The sequence below is a fragment of the Girardinichthys multiradiatus genome, chromosome 18 (genome assembly GCF_021462225.1).
Source record: "Girardinichthys multiradiatus isolate DD_20200921_A chromosome 18, DD_fGirMul_XY1, whole genome shotgun sequence".
NCBI lineage: Eukaryota > Metazoa > Chordata > Actinopteri > Cyprinodontiformes > Goodeidae > Girardinichthys > Girardinichthys multiradiatus.
Window position 1 is genome coordinate 42,711,152 of NC_061810.1, and position 27,706 is coordinate 42,738,857.

General features: G+C 38.9%; 1 protein-coding gene across 1 annotated transcript; it reads left to right on the plus strand.

The window, feature by feature from the left end:
• Window positions 1–1,409: 1,409 nt before the first annotated feature.
• On the plus strand, window positions 1,410–25,789 carry strn4 (striatin, calmodulin binding protein 4). The gene is made up of 18 exons (XM_047391843.1): window positions 1,410–1,877; window positions 10,331–10,434; window positions 10,559–10,635; window positions 10,719–10,797; window positions 10,895–11,080; window positions 12,932–13,109; window positions 13,192–13,348; window positions 13,821–13,916; window positions 14,213–14,331; window positions 14,434–14,609; window positions 15,822–15,869; window positions 15,963–16,084; window positions 17,370–17,537; window positions 18,336–18,476; window positions 18,597–18,695; window positions 18,791–18,877; window positions 19,122–19,310; window positions 21,983–25,789. The coding sequence occupies exons 1-17, from the start codon at window positions 1,572–1,574 to the stop codon at window positions 19,289–19,291; spliced, it is 2,313 nt and encodes a 770-aa protein (XP_047247799.1). The 5' UTR covers window positions 1,410–1,571; the 3' UTR covers window positions 19,292–19,310; window positions 21,983–25,789.
• The last annotated feature ends 1,917 nt before the right edge of the window (window positions 25,790–27,706 follow it).

The following is a 27,706-nucleotide window of genomic DNA, read 5'->3' on the forward strand; positions in this document are numbered from 1 at the left end:
GAGCAGGTGCCAGGTCGTGCTGAAAAATGAAATCTTCATCTCCATAAAGCTTTTCAGCAGATGGAAGCAAGAAGTGCTCCAAAATCTCCTGATAGCTAGCTGCATTGACCCTGCCCTTGATAAAACACAGTGGACCAACACCAGCAGCTGACACGGCACCCCAGACCATCACTGACTGTGGGTACTTGACACTGGACTTCTGGCATTTCCTTCTCCCCAGTCTTCCTCCAGACTCTGGCACCTTGATTTCCGAATGACATGCAGAATTTGCTTTCATCCGAAAAAAGTACTTTGGACCACTGAGCAACAGTCCAGTGCTGCTTCTCTGTAACCCAGGACTGGGGAATGTGGCACCTGTAGCCCATTTCCTGCACACGCCTGTGCACGGTGGCTCTGGATGTTTCTACTCCAGACTCAGTCCACTGCTTCCGCAGGTCCCCCAAGGTCTGGAATCGGCCCTTCTCCACAATCTTCCTCAGGGTCCGGTCACCTCTTCTCGTTGTGCAGCGTTTTCTGCCACACTTTTTCCTTCCCACAGACTTCCCACTGAGGTGCCTTGATACAGCACTCTGGGAACAGCCTATTCGTTCAGAAATGTCTTTCTGTGTCTTACCCTCTTGCTTGAGGGTGTCAATAGTGGCCTTCTGGACAGCAGTCAGGTCGGCAGTCTTACCCATGATTGGGGTTTTGAGTGATGAACCAGGCTGGGCGTTTTAAAGGCCTCAGGAATCTTTTGCAGGTGTTTAGAGTTAACTCGTTGATTCAGATGATTAGGTTCATAGCTCGTTTAGAGACCTTTTTAATGATATGCTAATTTTGTGAGAAAGGAATTTTGGGTTTTCATGAGCTGTATGCCACAATCATCCGTATTAAGACAATAAAAGACCTGAAATATTTCAGTTAGTGTGCAATGAATCTAAAATATATGAATGTTAAATTTTCATTATGACATTATGGAAAATAATTAACTTTATCACAATATGCTAATGTTTTGAGAAGGACCTGTATATTAACCGGAAGTAAAGTGTTTGGTGATTTTGTAGTGCTCTCCTACCATAAAAAAGCCCTGCTCACAAAATGGCAGGAAATGATCTCCCACTGCCAACATGATTATTGTGTATTAGCGAAAACATGTCCCGTTATTTGTCACCCACTTTCGGAACCCTCCCGACAGCAAACATGGGCAAGAGGTTAAACAAAATAAAAATCTCAAGCAAAACGAGAACTTTTGTTTTGGAAGCATTGTATCAAATAATCATATTGTGGTGTATATTTCTTAGAATATTTCTGAAAAATGTGCACATGTTTTGTTGTTAAACATGTCAAATTGAGAAATAAGCTCTTCTTTCAACTGTGAGGGTTATGTTTTATTCTGAAAGTTTTAAACCGGAAGTGTAGTATTTTACCAACTGAATAGTAAGTGCCGTGCGAGAAAAGGAAGAATAGAGGGCAGCTTGTAGTGAACAGCTGGGTCTGGTAAAGGGTTCGGGTGGTGTTCTTTTAAAATATTTTTGTTCATACATCTCGCTTGTTTCCAATTAATTATTCTGGCGAAAGGTTGAACGGTTAAAATGGAGGCGGACAGATCCGGCGGTGGACCAAACCCGAACTCCGGAGGTGGTGGTGGCGGAGGCAGTGGCAACAGCGGAGCGGGGCGCAACCCTAACGGGCCCAAAGCAGCATCGGGCCACACGACATCTGGTACTGGAATCGGACCAATGGCAGCCGGGGCAGGCCCCGGGTCGTTTCTGCCTCGAGAGGCGCAGGACGGGGACTCGGGTATGACGCTTCCCGGGATCCTACACTTCATCCAGTACGAGTGGGGACGCTTCCAGGCCGAGAAATACCGCTGGGAGGCTGAGAGGGACGAACTCAGGGTAATTTCATTTCTTTAAAAAAAAAAAACAACCTGCGTTTACTTCTCTCACACCAAAACAAGCACAGGACAAAACATATTAAAGCATTTTTTAGCTTTGCTTTGTGAGTGTTCATAAGCCCAGAAATCAGTGTCAGAGGGACAGCATGCTAATGGGCTAACGTATTACACCGACAAGGATGTATTATGACTGTACAATAAAAGGAAGTGTACCACTTAATGTTCGCAATAAGGAACACAGCTACTACTCTCCTCCATAAATGAAACAAGGTTTTCAACGACTATTAATGCATGCTGGTTAAATGTATGCAGACAAACAAAAACAAGTAGTTAAAGTGGGGTAAATAGTTCACGTCTGGCTGTCTTCTCTCAGTTTGATGTGTTTTCTGAAATAAATCTACGATATATCCTAACCACAGCTATTTAAATAGAGTGTTTTGGCATTCAAGCGAAACTCGGTAGGCAGACGATTATCTGATTTTTAAACACTTCTCCTGTGGTTGCTCTGTTGTGGTTAGGTCAGTGACATACAGCTTTGAGTTCAAATCACTGTATTATTGAGTAATTCGTATGTGAGTAATGAGATAATGTCCTAACCAAAGTCAATGTTTGTTTAAAACTCAGAATAATTTCATGGTTTGGTTATTGTGCTTGGAAAACAATTGGTTAAAGTGAATTTAGGGACAAAGACCTCTTCTCACTGTAAGAAGCGATAACTTTAATTAAAATGCGAAAGTATCAGTTAACACTCTAAAAAGAAGCATAACATCAAAATATTGTTGCATGTTGATAATTACCGTGGTAATTATGTTGCCTATTACAGTTACTTTTTGGATATTGATTTATAGCCTTGAAAAGATGTTGAAAGCACTACAAAACATATGTTTTTGTTGTTCTGCTATTTATAGTGTAAGGGAGGTATATAAGCTAAATTTAGCTGGTTAATTGGTCTGCTTGGGAAGCCAGCCGACAGTCAGCAGCTTAACAAACATGCTGCTTGGAGCTTGGATTTTGTAGATTTAAAACACCATTACCTTAATAAGGGTAATGGATGTCACTCACACAACATTACTGTTTTTTCACAACTGGAAATATTTTCTTAATAGGTCTGATAGGTGGTTTTACCTTAGATTTAATGCCATGGTTATCCAAGATATATGTCAGAACAGCTGGACTCGTCTTTCAAGTAAGAACAAAACAGTAGAAGTCTTTATTCAGCCAGCTGACCCGAAATCTGCTGCAACAGGTGGGTTTAAGGACCGCCTTGCATGGCCCCACGCTTCACACAGTTGAAGAAAATTGCACTTTCTCTGACATTACATTAAAAGCACTTTAAACTGGAGGAACAGTACGAAGGAAATATTTTACCGGTTTAGAAACTAACTTCTGAAAGCTTGGTATACCTTGATCATGGTTACCGTCCCACAGTTTGAATTTGTCTTTGTCTAAGCATGGGGAAAGTGTGGTTGCATTCTCTAAGCCAGCTGAGCGCCATTTGCGCAGCAAAAAATTGGACTTTATTCAGTGCTCCCTAAAACCAGAAAAAACTCCCATCACTGAAACGTTTTTTCCCTGACATTTCATTTAAAGGACTGTGGAACTTGTGGAAACAGTCTTCCGGAAAGTTTGGAAGTTAAAAAACTGTATCTTTTTAAAATGATGTTGTACCTTGATGCCAGTTACTGGGCCATGCCTCATTTTGAAATAATGGTTATTCGATTAATGAAATTATGTTATTACCAAAGTAAAAATCACAGTTAAATGTGTAATAGTTCAAGCTCTTTTATCAATTTTGGGACAAAAGCAGCTCCTTTCCAATCAAACAAAAAATCAGACTTGATTCCCTGATTCATAACAGTCCTGATGTGCAGTAAAATGTATGTCTGTATGCGGTGGTGGCACTCATAGTAAATCCCACCCATTAAACCGGCGCACAGATAAATGACTCACTAGTGCGGGGGACATTTTGATCTAAAATATGTCTATATTAAATGACCTGCAGGCTACGAATGCGAGCACAGTGTCTGCCTTTGGGTCAGACGAGTGGGCCTACAACCTTCAAGGTCATTGATTTGAATGCGTAAAAATGGCTTGGACAACCTATGTGAACGGGTGAGTCAGTGGCATAAAAATGCCCTTGAGTCCCACGGTGGTCCCAGTTATTCAGATCCGGAAGATAAACATTTCACCACAAATCTCCCCCTGCATAGATGTGATGCAGCTTTGCTTGGCAGAAAAAGATAAAGACACAAACACATTTTTACTCTGCTTTTTGAACAGTTTGCCTATTTTTCATCTTACACCTACATAAACGCATTTCTCTTGTCACCACTGATTTGACGTAACTAAAAACTTATAATTTGTTTTTTCTCTGGTACCCCTCTTCTTAGTTTGGCCCCTGACTCAAACCTATGTGGTTATAAATAGGAGCCTGATAAAATATGGATGAACGATAACAAACTGGCAGTGCTTGCTTCTTTTATGGGCACAAGGAAGAGAAACTGAGAAGAGAAATCAGAAACTGGTCATGTCTAACAGGCCATTGTAATGCTGGGTCTGCATGTAAATATTTGCAGCACATAATTTGGCTTCGCAGGTACAATTAGCACATCGTCCTTCGCTGGTGGACTGAAAGGGAACACTGCACTGTGGGGCTGGAAAAAAATGACCTAGCTTACATTTTAACACCCACAGGCCCTTGGCTTTTGTTGCCTGTCTGTTTGAAGAGCTCGCAACATGCCAGTTAGTTACCCGCTGGCTACATCCTGCACAATTACCAACATGCAGTATCTGTGTGAAATATATTTGGCTTAAAGGCTATCTGGACATGACAGCTTGTGTGCTTAATTTCATACTATTAAAATCGAATGACATACATATTCTTAAAAATCAAGGGCAAGAAAAAAAAAACACTTTTCCACGTGCAAGCTGTAAGACTTTTGTATCTTTGTAGCATGGCGTGTCTCTGCAAGACCACCACGAATGCTGTTCGTCTAGGGGCCACCTGTGGTGTCCCGTCTCCACTGACAGGCCGACGATTAACGTGTTCCTGCCTCTGAATCAGGTGGGACGTCTCAGGTCAAACGTAGGACAGCGGCAGAAGGGACAGAAGGTTGTTTGCGTTCGAGTCTTAGAATAGTTTTTGCGAAAAAGATGTTTTTGTCAAATGATTGCGCTATTACGGTGTTAGCCATGTCACTTATGAGCAGATAGATTAGTGGTTTCCCAGATTGCAACATTTCCTCTTGACTTTGGGCTTCAGGGCCCCTGGGTACTGATCTCAAATTAATAGTTCCACTCTCTTAGCTTTGACACACGCATGACATCCGTAGGCATTGCAGTATTTCGGACCGTGCTTTCTTCCTACTCACATTTGCTTTTTTCTGTTGGACAGTTCCTCGAACAATTATTCCGTCACATGAACTTTTTTGCATTTTGTCACCTTATAACCACAGACCCCTGTGTTTTTATTGGGATTTTATGATGTAGACTAACACAAAGTAGTGCATAATTGCAAAGTGGAAGAAACAGGATAAATGACAACAATCTGTACAAATATAAGCCTGAGCTCTGTTGCATTAATTTGCAGTTTTTTCTTTTCTGTTTTTGCCGGCTTTGCACAAATACAGGCTGAATTTTTGACTACTCTCTTTTCAGTACAGGCTAATTTTTAGTGAGATTGGATGGGAAGCGCCTGTGAATATCAGAGTTCAAGTTTTGCCACAGACTGAGCCTGTCGAACATATGGGAATTTTTTTTAACTAAACGATTCCATGGTAGCTCTGCTTGTGTGTTTAGGGTTGATATTCAAACATACAGTGAACCTTTGCCTCAGCCTCAAACAGGTTTTCCAGGTTTGCCCTGTATTTGGCACCATCCATCTTGTCATCAACTTTGACCAACTTTCCCTGAGCTGCTAAAGGAAGAGATCCTAACACCACGATGCTGCCATCTCCAAATTTTAACATAGGGATGGTGTATTCTGGGTAATGTGCCACATGTTTGCTGTGTCCCATGTGGCAGTTTGTGGCAAAATGGAAACTTTAGCGTTTTATCAAGTCCGAAGACCCCAAAGCGCGTTACAATCATTCGCCCACCCATTCATACATACATTCACACACTGACAGTCCTGTGGCTGACTGACAAAAGTGAGGCTGCCATACAATCAATGTCACCGAGCCCTCTGACCACCATCAGCAGGCAAGTGTCTTGCCCAAGGACACAACGAATGAGATGGACAGAGCCGGAGTTCGAACCAGCAACCCACTGGTTACAGGATGAACCCCTACCACCTGAGTTCTATTGTTTTATGACCTAATGCACAACCCCAGGTGACTCTATTTACTAATTAGGTTACTTCTGAAGGCAGTCAGTTGCACTGGATTTATTTAGGGGTATCAGGTGAAAGGGGGTTGATCTGAATGCATACCACATTTTACAGATTTTTATTTAATTCTTTGACGACCATGTCTCATTATCCTTCCACTTTACAAACACAAAATAGTGTGTTAGTCTGTCGCATAAAATCCTGATAAAATACATTGAAGTTTCTGGTTTTAATGTCACTAAATGTGGGAAAGTTTAAGGGGTAAGCATAGCTTTTCAAGACACTGTATATTAGATTTAAACTATGCACTTTGTGAGCCTTTTTATGACATTCATTATTGTTTATCACCACACACTCGTTTTAATGCTTAGCCAGGAGGCCCTACATTTTAAGATTTAATTCCTTAGTGACTCTACATGAACACACTTTTATGCATTACTCCAGTGAACACTGTCCCAAAAGGGTTCGTTGCTCTACTTCTTTGTTCATGGACCTTTTTTAGAGCAGTGAGAGTTGGTAAAAAGATGGTCGGTAGAGACAGAAAGCTGCCCTTGACCCCTTCACAAGCCAAACCTGTGTCGGCTCTCTATGTGGCAACGTATTTCGGAACGGTCAGCAGCAATACGTCACATGGCAGAAAACAGAGGAAAGAGAGATCAGATGGCACAACAGGTGCGCTCCCAGTAAAGTTCCTTTTGTAATCGAGGGTTTGTTCGTTTACCAAGATGGTATCAATAGTCCTTAGCAGGGCTGTATCTAATGCCATGTTACATGCGGACCCTTTTTATATCCCAAGACTTCGTCTTTAATGTAAGTGTTAACCTGCTACTTCAAAACAGTTGATAAATCCCCTGTAATAGCAGGTGAATGAGCTGCCTTGACTGTGTTAGGAGCCAGTATTCATTTATTTTACCACAGAAAAGTCCTTTGGACAGGGAAAGTAAAGAAAATAGCATTATTAACCTAAAACATAACATCTTGAAAAAGCAAGTCAATCTTAAGCTGCATTGAGCTATATAAGTGTCCACTTTTTGTTTGTAAGAAACAGACATTTGACTGTTATTTGTCTATAATTCATTGATATTTTTATTTAATTTGACTGTCTGGTTTTTGGTCAGTAGGTTTGCATTCTACTGGGTCTCTTTGAATATTAAAGATCCTCGAGAAAAAGCAATTAAAGAGATAGTTGTATTTATTTATTTTTTTGTAGAAAACGTCTGTGAAGTTATAACCAGTAAAAGTTCCCTTGCCTCAAAAAATGACGCCAAACTGCAGGAAGTATGTAGAAAAGTGAAGAAATCATCAGAGAGGTGGAAGGTCAACAGCTAGTGGCACGGATCTGAGTTTTTGCTGATTTTTGCAATTTAATACAAACTCAAAGAGAAAAGGTTTAGATCATCAGTCCACTGTGATAATCTTCTAACAACTCAGGAACTGGAAAAGCACAGGATGGACCATCTTCAGTGTTATTGCCCAAAGGACAACCTGACCGACAAAAATGCAACAGATTCACCGGAGCTGCATTTTGTGGTGATGGTGAAATCCAATTCTGGAAACAGCTCTAACCTTTTTTAGAGGAGGAACAAAAATTTGAAATGCACCGATTGTTTCTTTGAAATTTAAGGAAAGCGTTAGTCTTATTTATAAACTAATTTGTAGTGATGTTTATATGTAAATCGTGTGGTTTTATATACACATTGTTTTAGAGAGGCACCAATGAATCAGCCAGAGATCACAATCTAATCTAATTGGTGATCAGCAAGTCAAATACAGGAAAAATGCATTTTTTTATTCACTAAATACATAAAAATTTTAAACTTTTGCTATTTTCAAACATACCAGCCAACATCATGTACATTAATGTGTATTTGTCTTCTTGTTGAATAAAAGTCAGATAAAAGTTTGGGACATATGCTTTGATTCATAAAATGTAAATGGGAAAAACAAAACTACCACCTATCGAAGAAGATGGGTACCTACCTGTCTGGGATGGGATTCGGTGAAAATTGAAATTGGCAGCTCAGACCTGAAACTAAAAATCTGTTTCATCTCAATCCTTGCGGCTAGAAAATGTTTTATATTCTTTCCACCTACTTATAAAGATCTCTAATTCTAATATCTTTTAGTCTTCTTCAAGCTCCAGGAAAAAAGGGAAGTGCAAATTAGCATCCCACATCTTTATACGTGTGATGGAAAGCTTGTTTTTCATTTTTCCATACACTGTATCTTCAATTAAACCAACCTGAACTGAAACAAAGATGAATGATGGCAACAGTATAATGACCTCTGACTTGGCCATCGACGCGGTTTGAAGGCTTGAAGGTTGCGTGTGCTAGTGTGAAACCAGGACGACTGGTGTGATGGTTATCAGTGAATGAGGGCAGGTCGGGGCTTGTGCATGTGTCAGTAGGAGTAAAAACCTGCCTCCTGGTTTTTGTAGGTGAAATAGAAAGATTCCTAAGGTGTAGAAATCAGGAAATGTATTGGTGAATGGGATCATGTAGAAGTGAGGAACTTGGCAGGTCCATATCTGTAGTGACATCAATCAGTGTTTGGCATGGCTGTTGAGCAGGATTTAAACTAGGACTGGATCGATGTATTAATTATTATACCCACGTTGCGTTTGACCAGAATCATTTTTAACTCATTTATGGCTAGTTTTCTTATGTTTGCGCCTTGATAACCATGATAGTGCCCAGTGGAGCAGAACTTATCTTAACTCTTAAATGTAACTATGTCTCAGAGAGGGACTTCTGCTTGGGTTAAACGTGGGAAGACAGTGGTACTATTGCAAAACATATCACTGAACATGCTCTTAACTGCAACCAGACATTATAAACCCACATAAGTACTATAAATATTATTTTGCATAGTTTTCCGTACATGGTAAAACAGTTTCTTGCACAAACATTCGCTATCTCCAAGGTTTGCTTGGCGGATTATCCCAGGTTCCTCTGTCCCTCCTTATTCATGACACAACTGTCTGTGTCTGTGTGAGAAGGTCTACAGTCTGGAGCACACCGAGCTTCTGCCCCATGAGGCGGCGGTATTTAGACTGTTCTAGTTTTACAGAACCGAGTTGGTGTGTAGGAGGAGACTCACGGACACAGACTGGGGCGAGCGAGGAAGAAATGGGCTGTAAAACAAGCTCCATTAATGCTCTGGCTCGACTTGGTATGGAGAGTGAAAGAGAGGAAATTTGCAATGCTGTTGCACAGTCTCTAGCTTGTGAATACGTCATGTAGAAACTGGGTTAGAGCTTTTACTTGCAATTGGAATCATATTTTTGTAGACCATTTAATCATAAAAGAAGGCATGATGTGTGAAGTCTTATGTAATGCAGTGAACTCTGACCCAACCACCTGCTAAAAAACTGTCGTTAAACCTATCACACTTTCGTCCAGATTCCTTTAAAGAGACTTCATATTATCACTTTTTCCTCACAGAGCCCTGGGTTTGATAAATGGCCAGAATGGGGTGTATAAAGAAAACCCTTTCCTCAAGTTAGGAGTTTTATCAGCACCGAGGAAGGAAACGGACAGGAAATGAGAAAGGAAGGATGTTTCTTACAAGAGAGTGTTTGAATTCAGCTGCTCTGCTTCTTATTTTTACTTGTCTGCAGCTGCGCACTCAGACCTCTGCCAGCAGTGGTATAAAAATAAGAGCCAAGCTTAACAACCTTTGACTTATTCTTCTGGATTTCAGGAAGGTGTGTTTTAAGTGTTTGCCATTTCCTTCTTTATCTTGGGAGGAAATAGTTGGGTGTACAGCCGTATTATGTATGTGTTTTACGTCCAAATGATCCATATCTTCACCTAGGTTTGATTGAATAAAGTTTCCTTGACTATTTGGAGCTACTCTCACCTCCCTTACCCATCCTCAGCACTGTATGTGGCTTATACACCACCTTATTCAGGGTAGGTTCCTGGACACCAGTCACCTTGACAAAAGTAATGTATAAATTTGGAAAAAATATGATTTTTGTGAAAGGCAATATTTTTCTACGCATGGGATTTTTGTATTAGTTTGTTTAAATGTTCTTTTAGTGTATGCTCATTGGGGAGCACGTGTTAATCTTTCAGAAGTGTTCTGTGTCGTTTATGGCCTTCTGTGTTTTTGTGTTTCAGGCTCAGGTGGCATTCCTGCAGGGTGAGAGGAAAGGCCAGGAGAACATGAAACAAGACCTGGTGAGGCGGATCAAAATGTTGGAGTATGCCCTCAAACAAGAAAGGTGAAGTACACGATAGTAAAGTGATCTCTTTTTGTCCTCACCAGCTTTTAGCAAAGTTTTGCATTCTCTAGATGGATTTGTATTTCCTTTAACGTTGCTTTGCTGTTTATTTTTGCCCATCCAGGGCTAAGCACCAGAAGCTGAAATCAGGAAATGACCAGAGTCTTGGAGACAAGAAGCCTGAGATGGAGGCAGATCAACGTATGTTTTTAACTTCTTCTAATCCAGTAAGCTATTTGGATGCATTACACGATCTACGGTATGACATGCCTCCTTTTCTTTAGTTCCCAATGGACCAGCTGAGACAGACTCTGAGCCAGCCAATCAGATGTCCTGGAAAGAGGGGCGTCAACTACTACGCAAGTAAGCCATGACTTTCACATCTAGGAGAAAAAGATGATTGAAGAAGCATTTTACTGATTGCAGGAGCCGTCCTGATGGATATGGGGTTTTTTCCCAGGTACCTTGAGGAAGTCGGTTATTCAGACACTATCCTGGACATGCGCTCAAAACGCGTACGCTCCCTGCTGGGGCGGAGCAGCCCGGAGGCTAACGGTCCCCCACCGGGCGAAAGCTGTCCGGAACCAGAGCCCCGAGCGGCTGGAGAGTCCTTGTTGGTCAGACAAATAGAGGAACAAATTAAAAAGTGAGACATTTTTACTGCTGCAACTGTTTGTGAAACTTGGGTAGCATGGGTTGGAAATGCACACATTCCAAAATCATAATTTTGGGTGGCTTGTAATGGGAACAAAAGAAAGTTGAGACAGGACAGGAAAAAAAATATTTAAAATGAAATAATAAAATGTAATGACCCAGACGTAATGGAATCCTGCTCATGCATCATGGGGGCATTTTTGCTTAAAGGTTCTAATTTACACAGTATTACGAATAATATATATATAATTCTGTTTATAATGAGTCTTACTACTTGTTTGGGCCCTGTTTAAGACATTTTCAAATTATGGGAATCTGCCTTTCTTACTAAACTCCAGTTTCTACACAGTCTGGGAAAATGTAATATTTGCTTTTATTGTTTCACAGGTCTGAATAAGTATGAAAGAAAGAAAGTTGAGTGTAGAAAATACTTGATTTTCCGGACTTTTTATTCTTCTTCAATTTTTTTTACAGTATTTATAAAATATCACAACAATAGTCTAACAATGCTTTTTAACAGTGGTTTTTATGTTGATTTATATTAAATTGACATGCTTTATCTTTGATACAACCCATCAAACTAATTTTACCACTTAACCTAACAATATAGTTTTTTTTTAGCTTATGCACTGAATACTCACTCATTCAAAATTTAAACAAAGGTCATTTTACTACCTGTTTTTTCTCTAGATCACATTAAATTCAGGTTGAACTTTAATTCTTTAACTGGTCTAAATGTCAAAAAATGACTATAACAGCTTACTTAAAGGATTTTACAAAATACAAAATAAACACAGTGCCTTAAAGAATCTGCTTTTAGTCGAGGTACAATCTATTTTCCGAGTAACAGAGAGATGATGTTAGCCCAGATGCCACAGAAGCAGCAACTCAATAATCAGAAGCTTATTTGAGCATACTTTTGTTTCTTTATTTTAGGAAGATGCATGTAAGACTAGGTTGCTGTTTTGTTTCTGGGTCATGCATCTGTCTTCTTTTTAAAAAAAGTCTCAGCGGGAAAAAGTCACACTGGGAAATGATCAAAGGCACACTATGGAGTAGGTGAACAAATACGTTTTAAATTCCTTTATAGTGCGTGGAAATTTGAGGGTCAGGATTGCTTTTCTTTGAATTGACCTTTAAAATAGCCCTAATGCATGACCCAGTGAAGCAAGCATACCGGAAGCATCAGTAGAGAACCACTAAGAGACCTTAACAAGGACACTTTACCGTTTTCACATTAATATAATCTAATCTAAATGCAAAATCTATAGGCAAAAAAAGAGCTGTCAACATTAGACAGAGTCAAAAACTTGTTCAGTACTGATCATTCAAGAACGTAGAAAAATGATTCACACATAAAATAGGAAAAAAAAGCAAAATACCTTCAATAAAGTGTATAATCTTCACCGCGGTTCATAGTTTTAACAGCTTGTGGCAGGAAGCTTTACCAGCAGTCTGGTGGTTCATCTTTTGATTTTGCGGTATTGTTTCCCTGATGGCAGCCGCTCAAAGTGATTAAAAATGTTCAGAGCTGTGTTTCTGCAGCAGCTCAAAATCAGATCCAGAGATTACAGAAGTTACTGGATTCAGTCAGAATCCAGGAACCCCCTCAGCTCCTCTCACTATCATCTGCAGGGCCTCTCTTGTTCGCCATATTGTAGCTAGAGTACTACGCTGAGATGCAGTATATGGATTTGATGCGGTATACATTCGCTCAAATATTCTAACTTAACAATGTTTGTTCGAAGACGTGATGGTTTGCGCACAAAAGCCCATTCAGTTTTTACACAATTGTTTTATTGCTCAACACTGTGAACGTTTAATACTCTGTTTGCTTTAACAGGAATGCAGGTAAAGAAAGCTCCAAGGAAAGCATCGGCAGCTCGGTGCTCGATAAGATCCCCTTCCTTCATGGCTGCGAGGATGACGATGAGGAGGACAGTGACGAGGAAGATGATTTCCAAGGCATGGCCACTGACTGCATCGACAGTCCACGCAAAAACAAAAAGTCCCCTGCAAAGGTGAGTTCAGCAAGTTGAACCTAATGATTGTTTTCACAAACAATGTGCTGCTTGACATACTGACTTTTTTTTCTCTGGCCAGATAAGTTCAGAGCCCATGACCACAGATCTGGACCCGGAGGATGAGGACGAGGAGGACGACTCAGAAGACGCCCTGAATGAATTTGACTTTCTGGGCTCGGGGGAGGAGGGGGAGGGGGCGGGAGAGGCCCGGATCACGGGCGATGGACGGGAGATAGGTACGCCGCTACCATAGTTGTCAACACTGCCAGGATCACTGCCGACTGTCTTCTCTGCCTCCACTCGCTCACCTTTTTACCTCCTACGTCTTGTTGTGTCTCAGCATCTTTTCTGGTCAATAAAACCAACCTCTTTTTTTCCCAACCGCCTGTCTCTCTGTCCTGTTTCACGATCTTTAGATCTGTGTGGCTGCCATCTTTGTCTTGTATATTGTGCAGTTTGAAAAGGTGATCACGCATGCTGCCTTCTCTGGTTATGTGCTCACATTTCATTCCTTGAACCATAAATACACCATATAGATGTTTCATTCTTTCCCATAAAAGAGGATTTAAAGTAGTTGAGGGTCTTTTATGCATATTTAAGGTATGTAGTTTCTTTTCCCTGCATTTGTCTCATCTGTTGGTCTCTCCATCCTGTGCCCCTCCTGGCATGACTGGATGTTTTTTTTTTTGTCTCTCTTGCCGGATTCAGAGAACCGCAGGAACAAGCTGCAAGGCGTGATGTCTGACTTCCCTCCTAAACCATCTCCGCCCCCATCTATATCAGGACAGGCTCGCTCTGGGGAAGGTAAGACTTTGACATCTAAAATGCTCATCAAAAAAAAAAGTCTTTGTTGTTTCACCGGTGCACTCCCACACACATGGTTTTAGTTTAGACACTGTAATTCAAATTTAGTTTGCTCAGGTTTAAAGCTTACGTGGAGGGGGTAAACTTGCAAGATTACTCCTACACCTGTAAATATTATCTTTAGTACACTGTGTGGGAGTAAAGCACCAAGAATTTATTTGCTTTGGAGCGCATTTATAGATAAATGGCAGTCTTTCTTTAATACATATGGATAAGTTGTGCTTTTCAACCTGCAGGTGGCGCCCTGGGGTTCTCCTCTGATGTCTTTATTATGGATGCTGTTGGAGGAGGCGACATGAACCTGGGTGAACTTGCAGATCTCACTGTCGCCAACGACAACGAACTCTCCATAGATGTAAATACACGTCTGACCTGGTCCAAGCTCAGTGTAGCGTGTGAATCTGAACATAATTCACTAACTAATGCATTGCCGCTCTTTTATTTTGTGTCCCATCAGATGCAGGACAACAGAGAGGAGTTCAAGAAGACCTGGAATCCTCGTTTTACGCTGCGCAGCCACTTCGACGCCATCCGAGCGTTGACATTTCATCCAAGCCAAGCAGTGCTGCTCACAGCGTCTGAGGACGGCACCCTAAAGCTGTGGAACCTCAACAAGGCCATGCACTCAAAAAAGTAAGAAGTCCTAAAGACAGGAAGATACAGTGACTTGCAAACGATTCATACCCCATGAATGTAACATCAATGTAACGCAAACGTCATGGTAAAACATTGAGATTTTAAGGGACACACCAACAAAATGTGGTGAATACACTACCAGTCATAGGTTTGGACACACCTTCTTGCTCAGTGGTTTGTCTTTATTTGTATTCCTTCTTCTGGGAACTCCTTCAAGGCTGTTAAAAACCATTTCATGTGATGGACCTTATGAAGCTCAACGATAAATTACCAAAAGTGTACAAAGCAGTTCTCAAAGCAAAGGGGGGCTTTTTTGAAGAATCTAAAATATAAAAGATGTTTTGAGTTATTCCGTGTTTTTTGTTTGCTACATAATTCTATATATTTTAGCTTCATATTTTGATGTCTTCACTATGAATCTACAATGTAGGAAGAAAAAGCATTGATTGACAAGGATGTGTCCAAACCTTTGACTTTTATTGTAATTGTAAAGTGGAATAAACATGACAGTTGGTTTTTTTTTTTTTTTTTACAAATAAAAGTCTGAAAAGTATGTGTATTTAGTCCCTTGGAGCTTTCTTCTTGCAACTCTTCTATAAAGATCAGATCTAAGGAGTGCATTACTAAACGTTGCCCTGTGAACAGAATGTGTGCCTCTTTGCAGCTCCTCCCGAGCTACCATTGGACCCTTTACTGACATTGCTTTCCTTGCCCGGCCTGTCGGTGTACATGGACGGTCAGGTCCTAGTAGGTTTTCAGAGATCTGCCTTGCTCTTTACATATTTAGGGAAGGGACTGAACAGTGCCCATGAGATGTCGAAAACTTAAGATAGTATGTTACAATCTAACCCTGCTTTCAACATCTCCACAACCTTTTCCTGACCTGCTGCCCTGCTTCTTGGTCTTCATGAAGCTGTTTATTCACTAATGTTCTCTAACAAACCTCTAATTAGGTGTTTTCTAAAGGCAATTGGTTGGATTTAATTTATTTAGGAGAATCAGAGTTCTAGGCTCTATTTTCCACATTGTTTTGTTTGTAAAGGATATTATTTTCCTGCTCCCATGTGTTGGTCTGTCTCATAAAATCCTAATGAAATGACTTGAAGTTCGAAGCTGTAGTGTGACAAAATGTGAAAAGGTTCAAGTTGAATGAATACTTTCTCAAGGCACTGTATGAGCTAAAAGAACGTTGGTTGTATCCCTCTACAGGAACGCAGCTTTGGACGTAGAGCCCATCTACACCTTTAGGGCACACAGGTGAGTTTAGTCTCCAGAAGTGTAAAAATTAATAATGCTGTTCTTCCCCAGAAAAAAAAGAAATCCACTGCCATCTTGTCTGTGTTTATACAGTGGAGCCGTCCTGTCGCTGACCATGAGTGAGGATGGACAATCCTGCTACAGCGGAGGTTTGGATGGAAGCGTCAGATGTTGGAAGATGCCCGACCTCAATGTGGATGCCTATGATAACTACGGTGAGACTTAACAATCTTCACAGTACTACAGGGCTTCTTACATGTTTAAAAGTGTGAAATCATTTTCTATGTTTTTATGGGTATGCAAATGAGAAGATATTTCAAGATAATTACATACCTTTCTGGTAAGTATGTAAAGATAAGGAAGCCTTCAAATTGCATAGCTGGCAATTAAGTCCTTTGTATGTTGGGATGAAAGTGTATTAAAGCACTTCGTGAACTCCGTTAAGGTCAAACGGAGCTAGAAAATGGCAGGGACAGTTTATCTTACATTAGCTACTTACAAAGTAAGAGCTGGTTTTGAAGCATGTCCAGGGTTCCTACGCAGTCTATGAAAAGGGTGATATTTGATGTTTCACGTTTGCATAAGTTTAATGAAAAACGGAAACCAAATTTGAAAACAATGTTCGGGTTTCCAGGCTTTATTCCTTACTCCATCATCTGGCTGAATGTTATAAAAACTACCAGAACCATCTTTAAAGCTGGGCCCGGGAAATGAGGGAATTTTGAAATGGAAGATTTGTACACTGAAGAAGACTTGAACCTAAGGTTTTAGATGAAAACCATCTTAATAAAATTGGGGTACTAATCCAATAAGATTAAAAGTAGATTTCCTTTAGACGGTCTTTTTTGTAACAAGCAAAAACATGCCACCTGCTGACCATTTAGGGGAATGGGGCATAAGAAAAAAACAGCAGTTTGCTTTGCATGTAAATTATGGATTTAGTCTCCAGATCAACAGTCTGTGGTTTTGTAAAGGAGAGAACGGCATCATATTAGGTAATATTTGGCCTTTATATCTGAGCATCCTCTTCATGAGACTGTCCTACAACAACAGAGTGTCTTCAGTGAGAAGCTTCTTCAGATCTGCTGTAAGACGGAGCGCTACAAGAGATCCTTCCTGCCCACAGCCATCAGCATCTACAACGGCTCTTTGAAGAAACGTTCATAATATGAACTATAACAACATTTAATTTCCCTCTGGGATTAATAAAGTATTTTTGAATTGAATTGAATTGAATGGATTCTTATTCATAAGGTTATTAAGCACAAACAAAATGCTGTTCATTTAGTCATTTAGTTCATTTAGTCTCTTTTGCTGCCTCTTACATTATAACACATGTATTAAAAACTGGAGTTCAGAAACTAGTTCTGCTCACATTTTATAAATGACCTAAAACATTGTTTACAAAATCTTCAAATTTGCATTTAAATAAGATTGTTATGGCAAGTTTTTTTTTAAATTTTTTTTAAAAGTTTTTATAAACCATGATTCTCCTTTCAGATCCGGGCATCCAGAGCAGTGTGCTGGAGGGCCACGAGGACAGCGTTTGGGGTCTAACATACTCGTCGGTTCACCATCGTCTTGCTTCATGCTCAGCTGACGGCACGGTTCGCCTCTGGGACCCTCAAAACTCATCTCCCTGCATGTCCGTCTTTAATAAGGAGAGAGGTAAAGATCAGCCAAACAAAAAAAAAAAAAACAGCTAAACAGTAAAACAAACTGCATTGATTTTTAAAACAGTAGCAAGACAGAAAAGGCAACAAGTAAACATAACGGAGGTTCAAAGCAGACAGACAAAGGTGACAGCATTTATGTGGGTTTGACAAGAGAAATAGAATGTATTTAGCCGATAAAGAAATAAAACAAAACTTGGCAAAATGGTGTTTAAAACAGCAAAAAAGTATTAATTTGAACTAAACTGTTTAAAAGAAAATTATAAATTTCTTCAAGTTCATTATTTAAAGGTGTCCTGTTTATCTTGTGTGTTTATAAAATATTACAAGTTTATCTCAATACATGAGAATATCATCAAAAAGTTTATTTTTTTGTCATATTTCATTTAAGAATTGGAACTCATATATTATGTTGATTCAGTGCACAGTAAGATCTATTTTAAGTTTTTCTTAATGTTAATTATGATAAATAAGCCTTACAACTATTGAAAAATCGAAATTATGTTGTCCAGAAAATTTGCAAATAACATTTAAGACCTGTTTCCTGTGCACTGTTTTCTACCACACTTTTTCCTTCCACTTAATTTCCTATTAATATGACTGAATATAGCACTCTGGACATCCAGCTTATTTAGCAGGGATCCTTGGTAGCGTGTTCTTATTTTAAAGGAGCTCAATGATTGTTTGCTGGATAGTCAATAGGCTTAACATAATGTTTCTGTATTAAAAAAAAGTTTTCCGTGGTCTAATGTATGTTTGCATCTGTGTGTTTTCCACCCATCTGTTTTTTCAGAACACGGAACACCCACCTCCGTGGCCATTGTGACCACAGACCCCAACCAGGTGGTGGTGTCGTTCGACAACGGTGAGACGCTGCTCTACGACCTCAACACGGAGCAGAGCATCGCCGCATTAGAGACGCAGACGAAAGATGGTACGTTAGGAGGTTCTGAACCGTTAATTTTCCATTACAAACCCCACCTGTTTTGAAACATGTTAAGAACAAATAATTAGGTGAATAAACAAACTATTTTAATGTATGTTTTTCTTGCAGGCAGTAAACTTATCAATCGCGTCGTCAGTCACCCAACTGAACCCGTCTCCATCACGGCACATGAGAACCGCACCATCCGCTTCATGGACAACAAGACTGGTACCTGCTAGATATCTTCTGTTGTTATTCCCTGAATAGAACCTAAATCTTCTGGAGGTGATGATTAATAGAAGATTGCTGATGTGTTTGTGCAGGTAAAGTTGTCCACTCAATGGTGGCTCACTTGGATGCGGTCACATGCCTCACTACAGACCCTAAAGGCACTTACCTCATCTCTGGAAGTAAATATTACGCAGCTTGCCTTAATTTTACATTTTTATCCCAATATTTTATCACTGACTGACTCTTTTGAATACAGCATTATACTTTGTTATTATTCTTTCCATTCAAATTATGTCTTAAATGATAATAAAAGTGAAGAAAAATAAGATGAGATGATAAAAGCACAAATCAATATAATTTGTATTTTATAAAATAACAGGACCTTTAGTTTTTAAGATTCACCTGCTCGCTAACTTCCTGTAGGCCACGACTGCTCTGTGCGTCTGTGGATGCTGGACAACAGGACGTGCGTGCAGGAAATCACTGCCCACAGGAAGAAGCACGATGAGGCCATTCATGATGTGGCCTTCCATCCTTCCCAGCCCTTCATCGCCAGCGCTGGCGCAGACGCACTTGCCAAGATTTTTGTGTGAATCCACTGTTGTCAATTTGGTAAGATGGAAGTTGTCAAGATATTATAAATTATTTCATATTTTTGTGGTTTTTGCAACTTTTAAAAAGAAAGCCAGAAAAGATCTTGAAATCCAAGTTAGGATTACCTGCTTTGATTTTTACATCCATTTGATTTCATTAATTGTATATAACAAAAAGTCTGTTCTGAGGATTTATGGTTCCTGAGACGCAATGTGTACTAAAACATATTCAGGTTACATCGGAAATGAGTTAAAAGTTTAGAAGGTTTAGATTTTAGTTATTTAACTCCAAAGGTTTGCAGGTTTAGAAATTACAACTTTGACTGCTGAAGTTTTCCACAGTATCCAAAGCTTTTCCATGTTTTATTCACGCAGCAGAAATGTTGATTTTGTACCTGTAATCTTGAAGAAAATAAATTTTTGATACAGTACAGGTATAATTCACATTAGTCTTAAATTTAAATATAACTTACTGAAACTTGCAGAAACTTGATTTTAGTCCAAACTATAAATGATTTAATAGTAGCCATTGGTTAACTCAGTTGTTATAGACAAAGTAAGGCAAGGCAAGTTTATTTATATAGCACATTTCAGTAGCAAGACAGTTCAAAGTGCTGTACATGACAAAAAAAAAGAAAGAGACACAATAGGAAAGGTACATTACAGTGGCATAAAGGTAATTAAATTATTACACCTATATAGGACACATATAACCTATAGTCAAAACTTTCAACTTGTTTTGCTGCTCAGAAACAGAAACTAAAATAAAAAAGAAGGTTGTTGAGAGTAGTTTTATCTGCTACTTCAACTAATTATGTTAAATAGATGCATGAAGAGCTGGAGGGAAGCAAACTGTTGTAGAAATCTGGTAGATAGCACATGGCAAGTACAAAGCAATGATCTCATATAAAGTCAGCTGTTATGTAATCTAGCAGCCACTACATTTCAGCAGACAGGAGCTCAGTTACATCCTTTTTTCTCCGGAGACTTTCAGCATGGTTTACATGTTGCAAAGAAGCCTCTGTGTTCTCCTTGTGGTAGACATAAGGAGAGATTTAGTCACCCAGCAGGATGGTGTAAAGTTGTTACCACAGAAACAATGACAAGACTGTTTACCTGCACTTACAGCTCCTTTCAGCTCCAGCTGTAGATTTATTTTTGACTAATGTAGATTTTCCAGTTTTTTATACTACTTTAACTTGGATGCAGGTGCATCTCAATAAATTACAAGTACATTTAAAAAGGGAAACCCAGATTATATAGATTCTTTACACACTGAATGATATTTTTAACGTGTTTATTTTGACATGTTTTATTGAGGTGTAAATTTTGATGAGTGGCTTGCAACAAATGAAAATCCAAATATTACATAAGATAATTTTTTCAAAGCCTGAATTACATGAATGCAGCGCTAATGTAGCGCCAGTGTAGCGTGGCATGGAAATGATCAGCCCGTGGCTCTGCTGAGCTGTTAATGCAGCCCAGGTTGCTTTATTAGCTGCCTTCAGCTTGTGTGCGTTGTGAGCTCTGATGGGTCTCTTCCTCTCGACAACAATCTCTAAGGGGTTTAGATCAGGGGTTTATTTTTTGATTTAAAGTTTAATTGATCAGGCACATAAAACAATGTTACAATAAGAAAAAAAGCAACAGTTCTGTCCATAGAGCCTCCAACCAAAGGCTAATTTGCAGGTCCAGTCCTTGTTTTAAATAAAATTACCTTCAGCTACAAATACAAGGAAACCCCTTTAAAATGTTTTAATTAAAAACCCACAAACAGATTATTAAAGATAATTAAAACAGACGTATAATGATACGCTGTACAAGAATGTGCGCTTTAGTGTTCATAGATTTTTTTTTTTTTTACTGGTGGCAAACTACTCCAAATCTGTTGTCCCTTAAATGAGACATTTGCTTGTTCAAATCATGTTTTGCATCTTACTGAATTACTGCCTTGGTTTATAAAGTTCCTGGTTACTGCTCCTGCTGTGGATGGTTTCAAAATCATTTGACTAATTACAAGGCTGTTAATACATTTAAAAGTCAGTTTTACAACAGACGTATAAAACTTGTTAGTGGCCAGTCAAGCACAGTGATACCGTGCTCACTAAAGCAGGTACTGTTACTTTTGGCAGGTGCCAAGTCCAGCTGGAAAATAAAATCAGCATCTCCGTAAAGCTTGTCAGCAGAGGGAAGCATGAAGTGCTCTAAAATTTCCTTGTAAACTGGTGTGCTTTATACTGCACTTTTTCCTTCCACTCAACTTACCATTAATATACTTGCATCCAGCCCTGTTTGAACTTCCAGCTTCTTTATGACCTCTAGTTGCTTCCTCCTTCTTGTGTAAGGTCTCAGTGACCGTCTGCTTTTATTGGGTTTAGGTAATATTCATATTTTCTTACAAACTGAATTTTAGTATTTCATTATCTGTATTTGATACTGATTACAATTTACCAGGAGGAAATCCTTGCAATACATCACTCTGTGTTTATTAAATATACACAATATATCCATTTCAATTTTTGAGCTGAATTACTGAAATAATGAAGCTTTTGATGATATTCCAGTTTACTAAAATGCATCTGTATATTTCACTGAAATATTGTTTTGCAACATTGTCTTTGCTTTTTGTGTTTTCTGGTCACCCCTTCAGAACATCTCTCCAGTCATGTCTTTCTGCTTCTTTGTCTTCAGCGTCCTGCAACCACAACTGGGCAAAAAGAGGCTGAAGACGGCAGTGGACGGATTTCTCCTGCTCCGTCTCTCTCTCTCACACACACACACACACAGAAACACACACAACTGTCCTGCAGCCCACTGGCTGGGTCGTCACCACGGGACATTGACCCCTCACAGTTCTCTGATGCCTCAGTGACTTCTTGTAATACTAATCATATCTTGTACTGCTTTTTTACAACTTTAAAAAAATTATGGCTGCTCTGTTTTCAAGTAATCATATTTTGAAAAACACTTTTCTACACTACACTCTGCTTTTTTTGCCCTCTCTCCTTTCTGCCTGTATTTATTACAGTCCACCTTATGTAAATGTTTGTGAGCACTTGCTGCTGACACACTACCTACATTTCACTAACACATTTGCACTGCCGCCTATCATTTGTGATCTTCAGTTTGAATAAAGGAGGAGGTGCTTCTGGCGAACAAACAGCAATGGCTGCCAGCGTTCACAAGAAGCTTCTGATCCTGGCTCTGCTTTGGGAATTAGTTTCTCACATTCCAAAGACTTCAGGTAGATTGTGTTTGTTTGGTTTCACACTTTGTTTTTGAGAATGTTTAACTCGGTTGTGTGAAATATCAAGAGACACTAAGCAGTAAACAAATAGCTTTAATTTTAAATACATCATCACTTGACTTCATCCCTTTTCATTCCTCTGTGTGGTGTCCTGTGATTCTGCGTCTTTTCGCACGTGTTGCCGTTCAAAAGCAAAAAAAAAAAAAACAGCAATCCAGAAAAAACAAATTACCACGATAACGATCCATTTCAAAACGAGCAGACTCATGATCTCACTACATTACCTAGCAGAAGATGGAGATTATAAGAGCTGGAATCAGTAGGCTGTAGAGGTGTGAGCCTGGCCTGTGTGCTCTCAACAAATGGCATAGATGCTGCCATTTGGTGCTTTTTACTGTACGTTGGAGTGTGTGTGAGTGTGTGTGTTCGTAAATGCACTATTTAAACCATGGTGCTACAAAAAGACCTCATCAGTCTTGAGAGTCAGAATCAGGGACCTGTTTATTGTGTTTCTGTATGATTGTCGTCACGTTTTAGGCTGTTTTGGTTGAGTCATCTCATTAACTGTGGCTACATTTCAGAATTAACCCACACTGTTAATGTTTGGATTTGAGGAATGTGAATAGTTTTGATTGTTTTAGGCTTGATTCATGTGCAAGTGTGATCCTGAGAAGGTCATTTTCAGCTCTCAGAAGAGCTTCATGAAGGTGACGCCACTTCGTGGGGGATTGTTGGTGGTTTTGTCGCTGGTTTTAGTGTTTTAGAATAGCCAGAAGTCATTTACCTTTCGGTTTTGAGTTCAGAGGAGCTAACGCAACAAAGATGGGTTTCCTCATTCTCTAGAGGCATGCTGGGGAAAATATTGACATACACCCAGCATAGTTATCATATTCTTTGTTTTTGGGCTTTTAATTATTTATTTAAACCTTACTCCTGTAGGATAATGTCAGTGATTTAAAAAAAAAAAAAAAAAACAGGAATTTGGTGCACAAGTTTTAGTTTATTCTGGATTTTCTCTGATCCACACACGGTCAAAATTATACCTGAAAACACACATACACCCAAACTAATATATTGCCAAATTAAAACTGTACTTTAACCACCGGCATTTTGTTGTCATCAACAAGCTACTGGCATAATTCTGACTTGATATTTCATCAATTTACAGAATTGGTAGAGTTTATTTCAGTTGGTTAATTTCTTGCCATGAACCTGGCTTTTAAGCAAATCTTATGTATTTTCAATAATGTTGAGATGAAGGCAGTTCTAGACGTTTAACATTTGCCAGGTTTCTCCGTTCCATACCAGTTTTGATGTGTGTTTGAGGTTGTTGTCCTGTCTGACCCAAAGTATGGCTTCAAAGTTCAAGAACCACCCCTCAAGCTTATTACAACCAGTATGTGTGGAGGAATCAAACACCATACCAACTGTCAAGCATCAAAACTGTTTCTGAAAAGGATAAAGGAGACTAATGACCAACTTCTAGAATAACCCGGACCTCAATCTTACTGATGAACCAGCTCTGTTCCAGGAAACCAACCAGTTTCAGTGAGCTCTGACAAGTTGTGAAATATCCAGCCAGAATTATGCCAGAAGCTTCTAGATGGTTTGGTTTCTCTGCAACTTACAAAAGGACCTTTTACACCAGTTAGTAGTTTTTCTGTTATAGTTATTGTGGATTAGAAAAACTGCAAAAAATTCCAAATTGTGCTCCCAATTATTTTCTTGAAATGTTTGTGGAAATAAAAGCCCAAGCTTATGGTAATAAGTGTAAACCTCTGAACTAAACATTCTTCCTGAAAAAAGTATTGATCTTAAGAATGTGGGTGTCGTGTAATATGGGTGACACCTGGTCTGTCTCGCTGATTTGTTGTTTTAATCACAACCCAGAAATCCCCTGGGTTTTAACCGTCACATCTGTCTCTTCGGTCGCCGGTTTTATACAAATCTCTACAAACAGCCATCTGGATCTGAACGTGTATAATCTGTTGGCAGAAGACAGTGTCGTTGGTGTCAGAAGCTTAAACTTGTTAGGTTAAAATAAGCTAAATTAAGATGTTGTTGAATGAGGAGAAGAAATAGAACACATGGACAGAAAAAGAGTTGTAAAACCATTGCTGGTTCTTTTATGACATTCAGATTATCCAGATATGTGGATTCTCTGAAATCCAGTAAATAAAGCCCTCCAGATTAGATTAGATATGGATTTCTAAAACAAACACATATTTATTAGGTTTAGGTGAAGTTTGCCTTTTACCAAGCAGCCCTTAGTGGAGAGCATTCAAGAAGACCCCTAAAATTTGATGTACAGGGTCACAAAGTGTTTTTTTTTTTTTTTTTTTTTTTTGCAATGCGAGAATTAATTATAAATCTGTATATTTTTTATCCAAACAGGGTGTTGTATAGATGTGTGAGATTAGACAACATGTCACTGCTGTTAGTTTGACATAAATAAATAAAAATAAAAAAAAGACAGCAGGTCATAATGTTCTGTTCTTACACTTAACTACTTTTTACTTCCACCTTGCACTACATCTGAAAGCAAATGCTTAGTTTAGAAATGAGCAGACGGGGTGCAGAAAGGTTTTGCAAGTGGTTTCTTCACCTGAAATGAAAGCTCCTCTGTCCCTGAGCTGTTCTGTTTCCCCTCTGAGGGAGCTAAGACAAATCAGAGCGACACATTATGAAAAGAAACAGGCTATAGATGAGTAAATTCACCATTATGTGCTGTAAATGTCTATCGTTTCATTGTTTTCTTTCTTGCATTTCATTTTTTTTGTATTATAAATATGATTATTAAGATTTAAGAGTACTGTAGTATCATAAGCGAGTCATTCTTCCTTGCTACGCATAGAACATACTTGTGAATGATGATGACAATGTAAAACTTGTAAAAAGGCAAAACGGTAAAAAAAAAAAAAAAAAACGAGACGAAAATTCTGAAAATATGTTTGAAAAAAATCTGTTACCAGTCAGAGGCCAAGGTAAAGGACTCTCATTTCTTTGTGTTTTTATTTTTTTATCAGCAACTTATCACTGTGTGATATTTTGTACATCATATAAAGCTGTATTCCAACTTTTCTTCTAACTACAAGGGATAAGAGACCTGCTTTTTATTGATTTTGTTTTATATATTTTTGAACTGCATTCTGGCTTGTATCAAATGACTCTTTTTGTTTACCGGGGTCACCTGTTGTATGTCATTAAGGAAGAAAAGATGAAAAATTAAAATTTTGTACAGTGAAATAAGATAATGACAGTCTCTTTCTTTGCGTGTTATACAGAAGGTTATTTATGTTAACAAGGATGTTTTTACAGTGAAGAACCACAGTTTCGATCAGATGTTAACCACCTTGAAAAGCCTTAAATAGACCAAGATTCTGCATAAGCTCTTAAATTATGTGTCTTAAATTTCAATATTTGTTCAATCATTCCTTCTTCTATTGATTAATTGTTTTTCTTCAAAAATACTTTGGCGACATTTCTTTGTGCCATACCCTGTTGTCGTGAGTGAGAAATTAGACATCTTTCCACTGACAAAACCAACAAAAGCCTTGATGTAGGGCAGTAAACTGCCTTGTTAGGAAGAATTTAAAGTTGGACCAATACCGAGAACAATGAGAAAATTCAAAGAACTCTGGGAAGATCTATAAAGGAGAAATATAGTCCTTTGGAGACATTTCTAAATGACTGCAGATTCCAAGATAATGAATTCAAATAACTACTAAAGTACAATATGTTCATATATATCATTAATTTTCCAAGGCCTGAAAGAATAACCAAACTAAACTGGTCCAGATGTTAAGGAACATCCCAGGAGCCACCAAGGTTCAAGCCTGATATGAGCTGCAAACTGCTGGAGGACCAGTGTCACTCCACAGTGGAGAAACATTCGTATCACCATGGAATGAAAGGGTGTTAACCAAGGGAGCCACATTCAAGGTGAGAAGTTAAAAGGTGGGTAAAGTCTCAAAATGGGAGGTAAATGTAAAATAGCTGAAAGGAAAGTAAAATATCTTGTGGACAGATGTTTTATGGGCAGAGTACAGAAAAATTAACCTATTTGGCCATTATGACATGAAGTACATTTGTAGGAGTTGAGATGAGGTTTTCAAACTTGAGAATACGGTGTCAAGCATGGTGGTAAAAGTTGATCACAATTGTGTTTTCCAAACAGAAAAATCATCCTAAACAGACATTAAAACTTGTGTAGTTATGGATGAAGTGTGTTAATGTTAATTCATTTTATTTACTCCTGAAATGGCTTTTCTAAAGCACTTACATCAAAACTAAGAAAAGAAAGTCAAGGTCTGTTTATTACCAAGTCCATTCGTGGAAACCAACATATTTAAATCGAATCATATTTTGAGTCATATTTTGGCAAATATAACTCAGGCAATGATGCTAGTAGGCTAACGAAATAGCGTCTAACAAGTTTTTTTCCAAGAAGTATGGTCAAAAATCCAGCTGGAATCCCAGAAGCTGGTTAATGGCTACAAAAAGCATACAACTGAAGAGGAACTTGTTAAGGGACATTTAACCAAAGATTGGGGGCCCATGTGTATATATATATGTATTGATATATGACCAGTAGTTTTAGAACGCCTTTCTTACTTATTGGGTCTCTTTATTTTCATGACTATTTAAATTGTAGATACTCACCAGAGATAACAAACCTATGAATGAGCACACATGGAATTATGTAGTAAATAAAAAGTGTAAATTAACTCTTAAACATTTTTATATTTTTACAAAATAGCCACCCTTTGCTTTGATGACTGCTTTGCTCTCCTGGCGTTCTCTCCATGAGCTTCATGAGGTGGTCACCTGAAATGGTTTTCCAAAGAGTCTTGAAAGAACTTCCCAGACGTTCATCGAGAGACGGCCGGAGGTTAATATTTCAGGCATTACAGCAAAGGGCGGCTACTTTAAGGATTCTAAAATATAACATATTTAAAGTTATTTTTCAATTTTTGGCTTGCTACATAATTGCATGTGTTCATTCACTGTTCTGATGCCGTCATTGAGAATCTACGTACAATGTAAATAGTTATAAACATAAAGAAAACCATTAAATGAGAAATGCGTTCTAAAGCTTCAAAGTACTGCTCCGCACACTCTTGGCATTCTGTTGATGAACTTCAAGAGGTAGTCACCTGAAATGGTTT

What these genes read in the sequence shown, in the direction of transcription:
- strn4 (XM_047391843.1), top strand. Translation starts at nt 1,572, where the DNA reads ATGGAGGCGGACAGATCCGGCGGTGGACCAAACCCGAACTCCGGAGGT. An exon ending in GGATGCCTATGATAACTACG is followed by an intron (nt 16,085 to 17,369) that starts GTGAGACTTAAC and finishes TTCTCCTTTCAG; the next exon opens with ATCCGGGCATCCAGAGCAGT. An exon ending in AGAGACGCAGACGAAAGATG is followed by an intron (nt 18,477 to 18,596) that starts GTACGTTAGGAG and finishes TTTTTCTTGCAG; the next exon opens with GCAGTAAACTTATCAATCGC.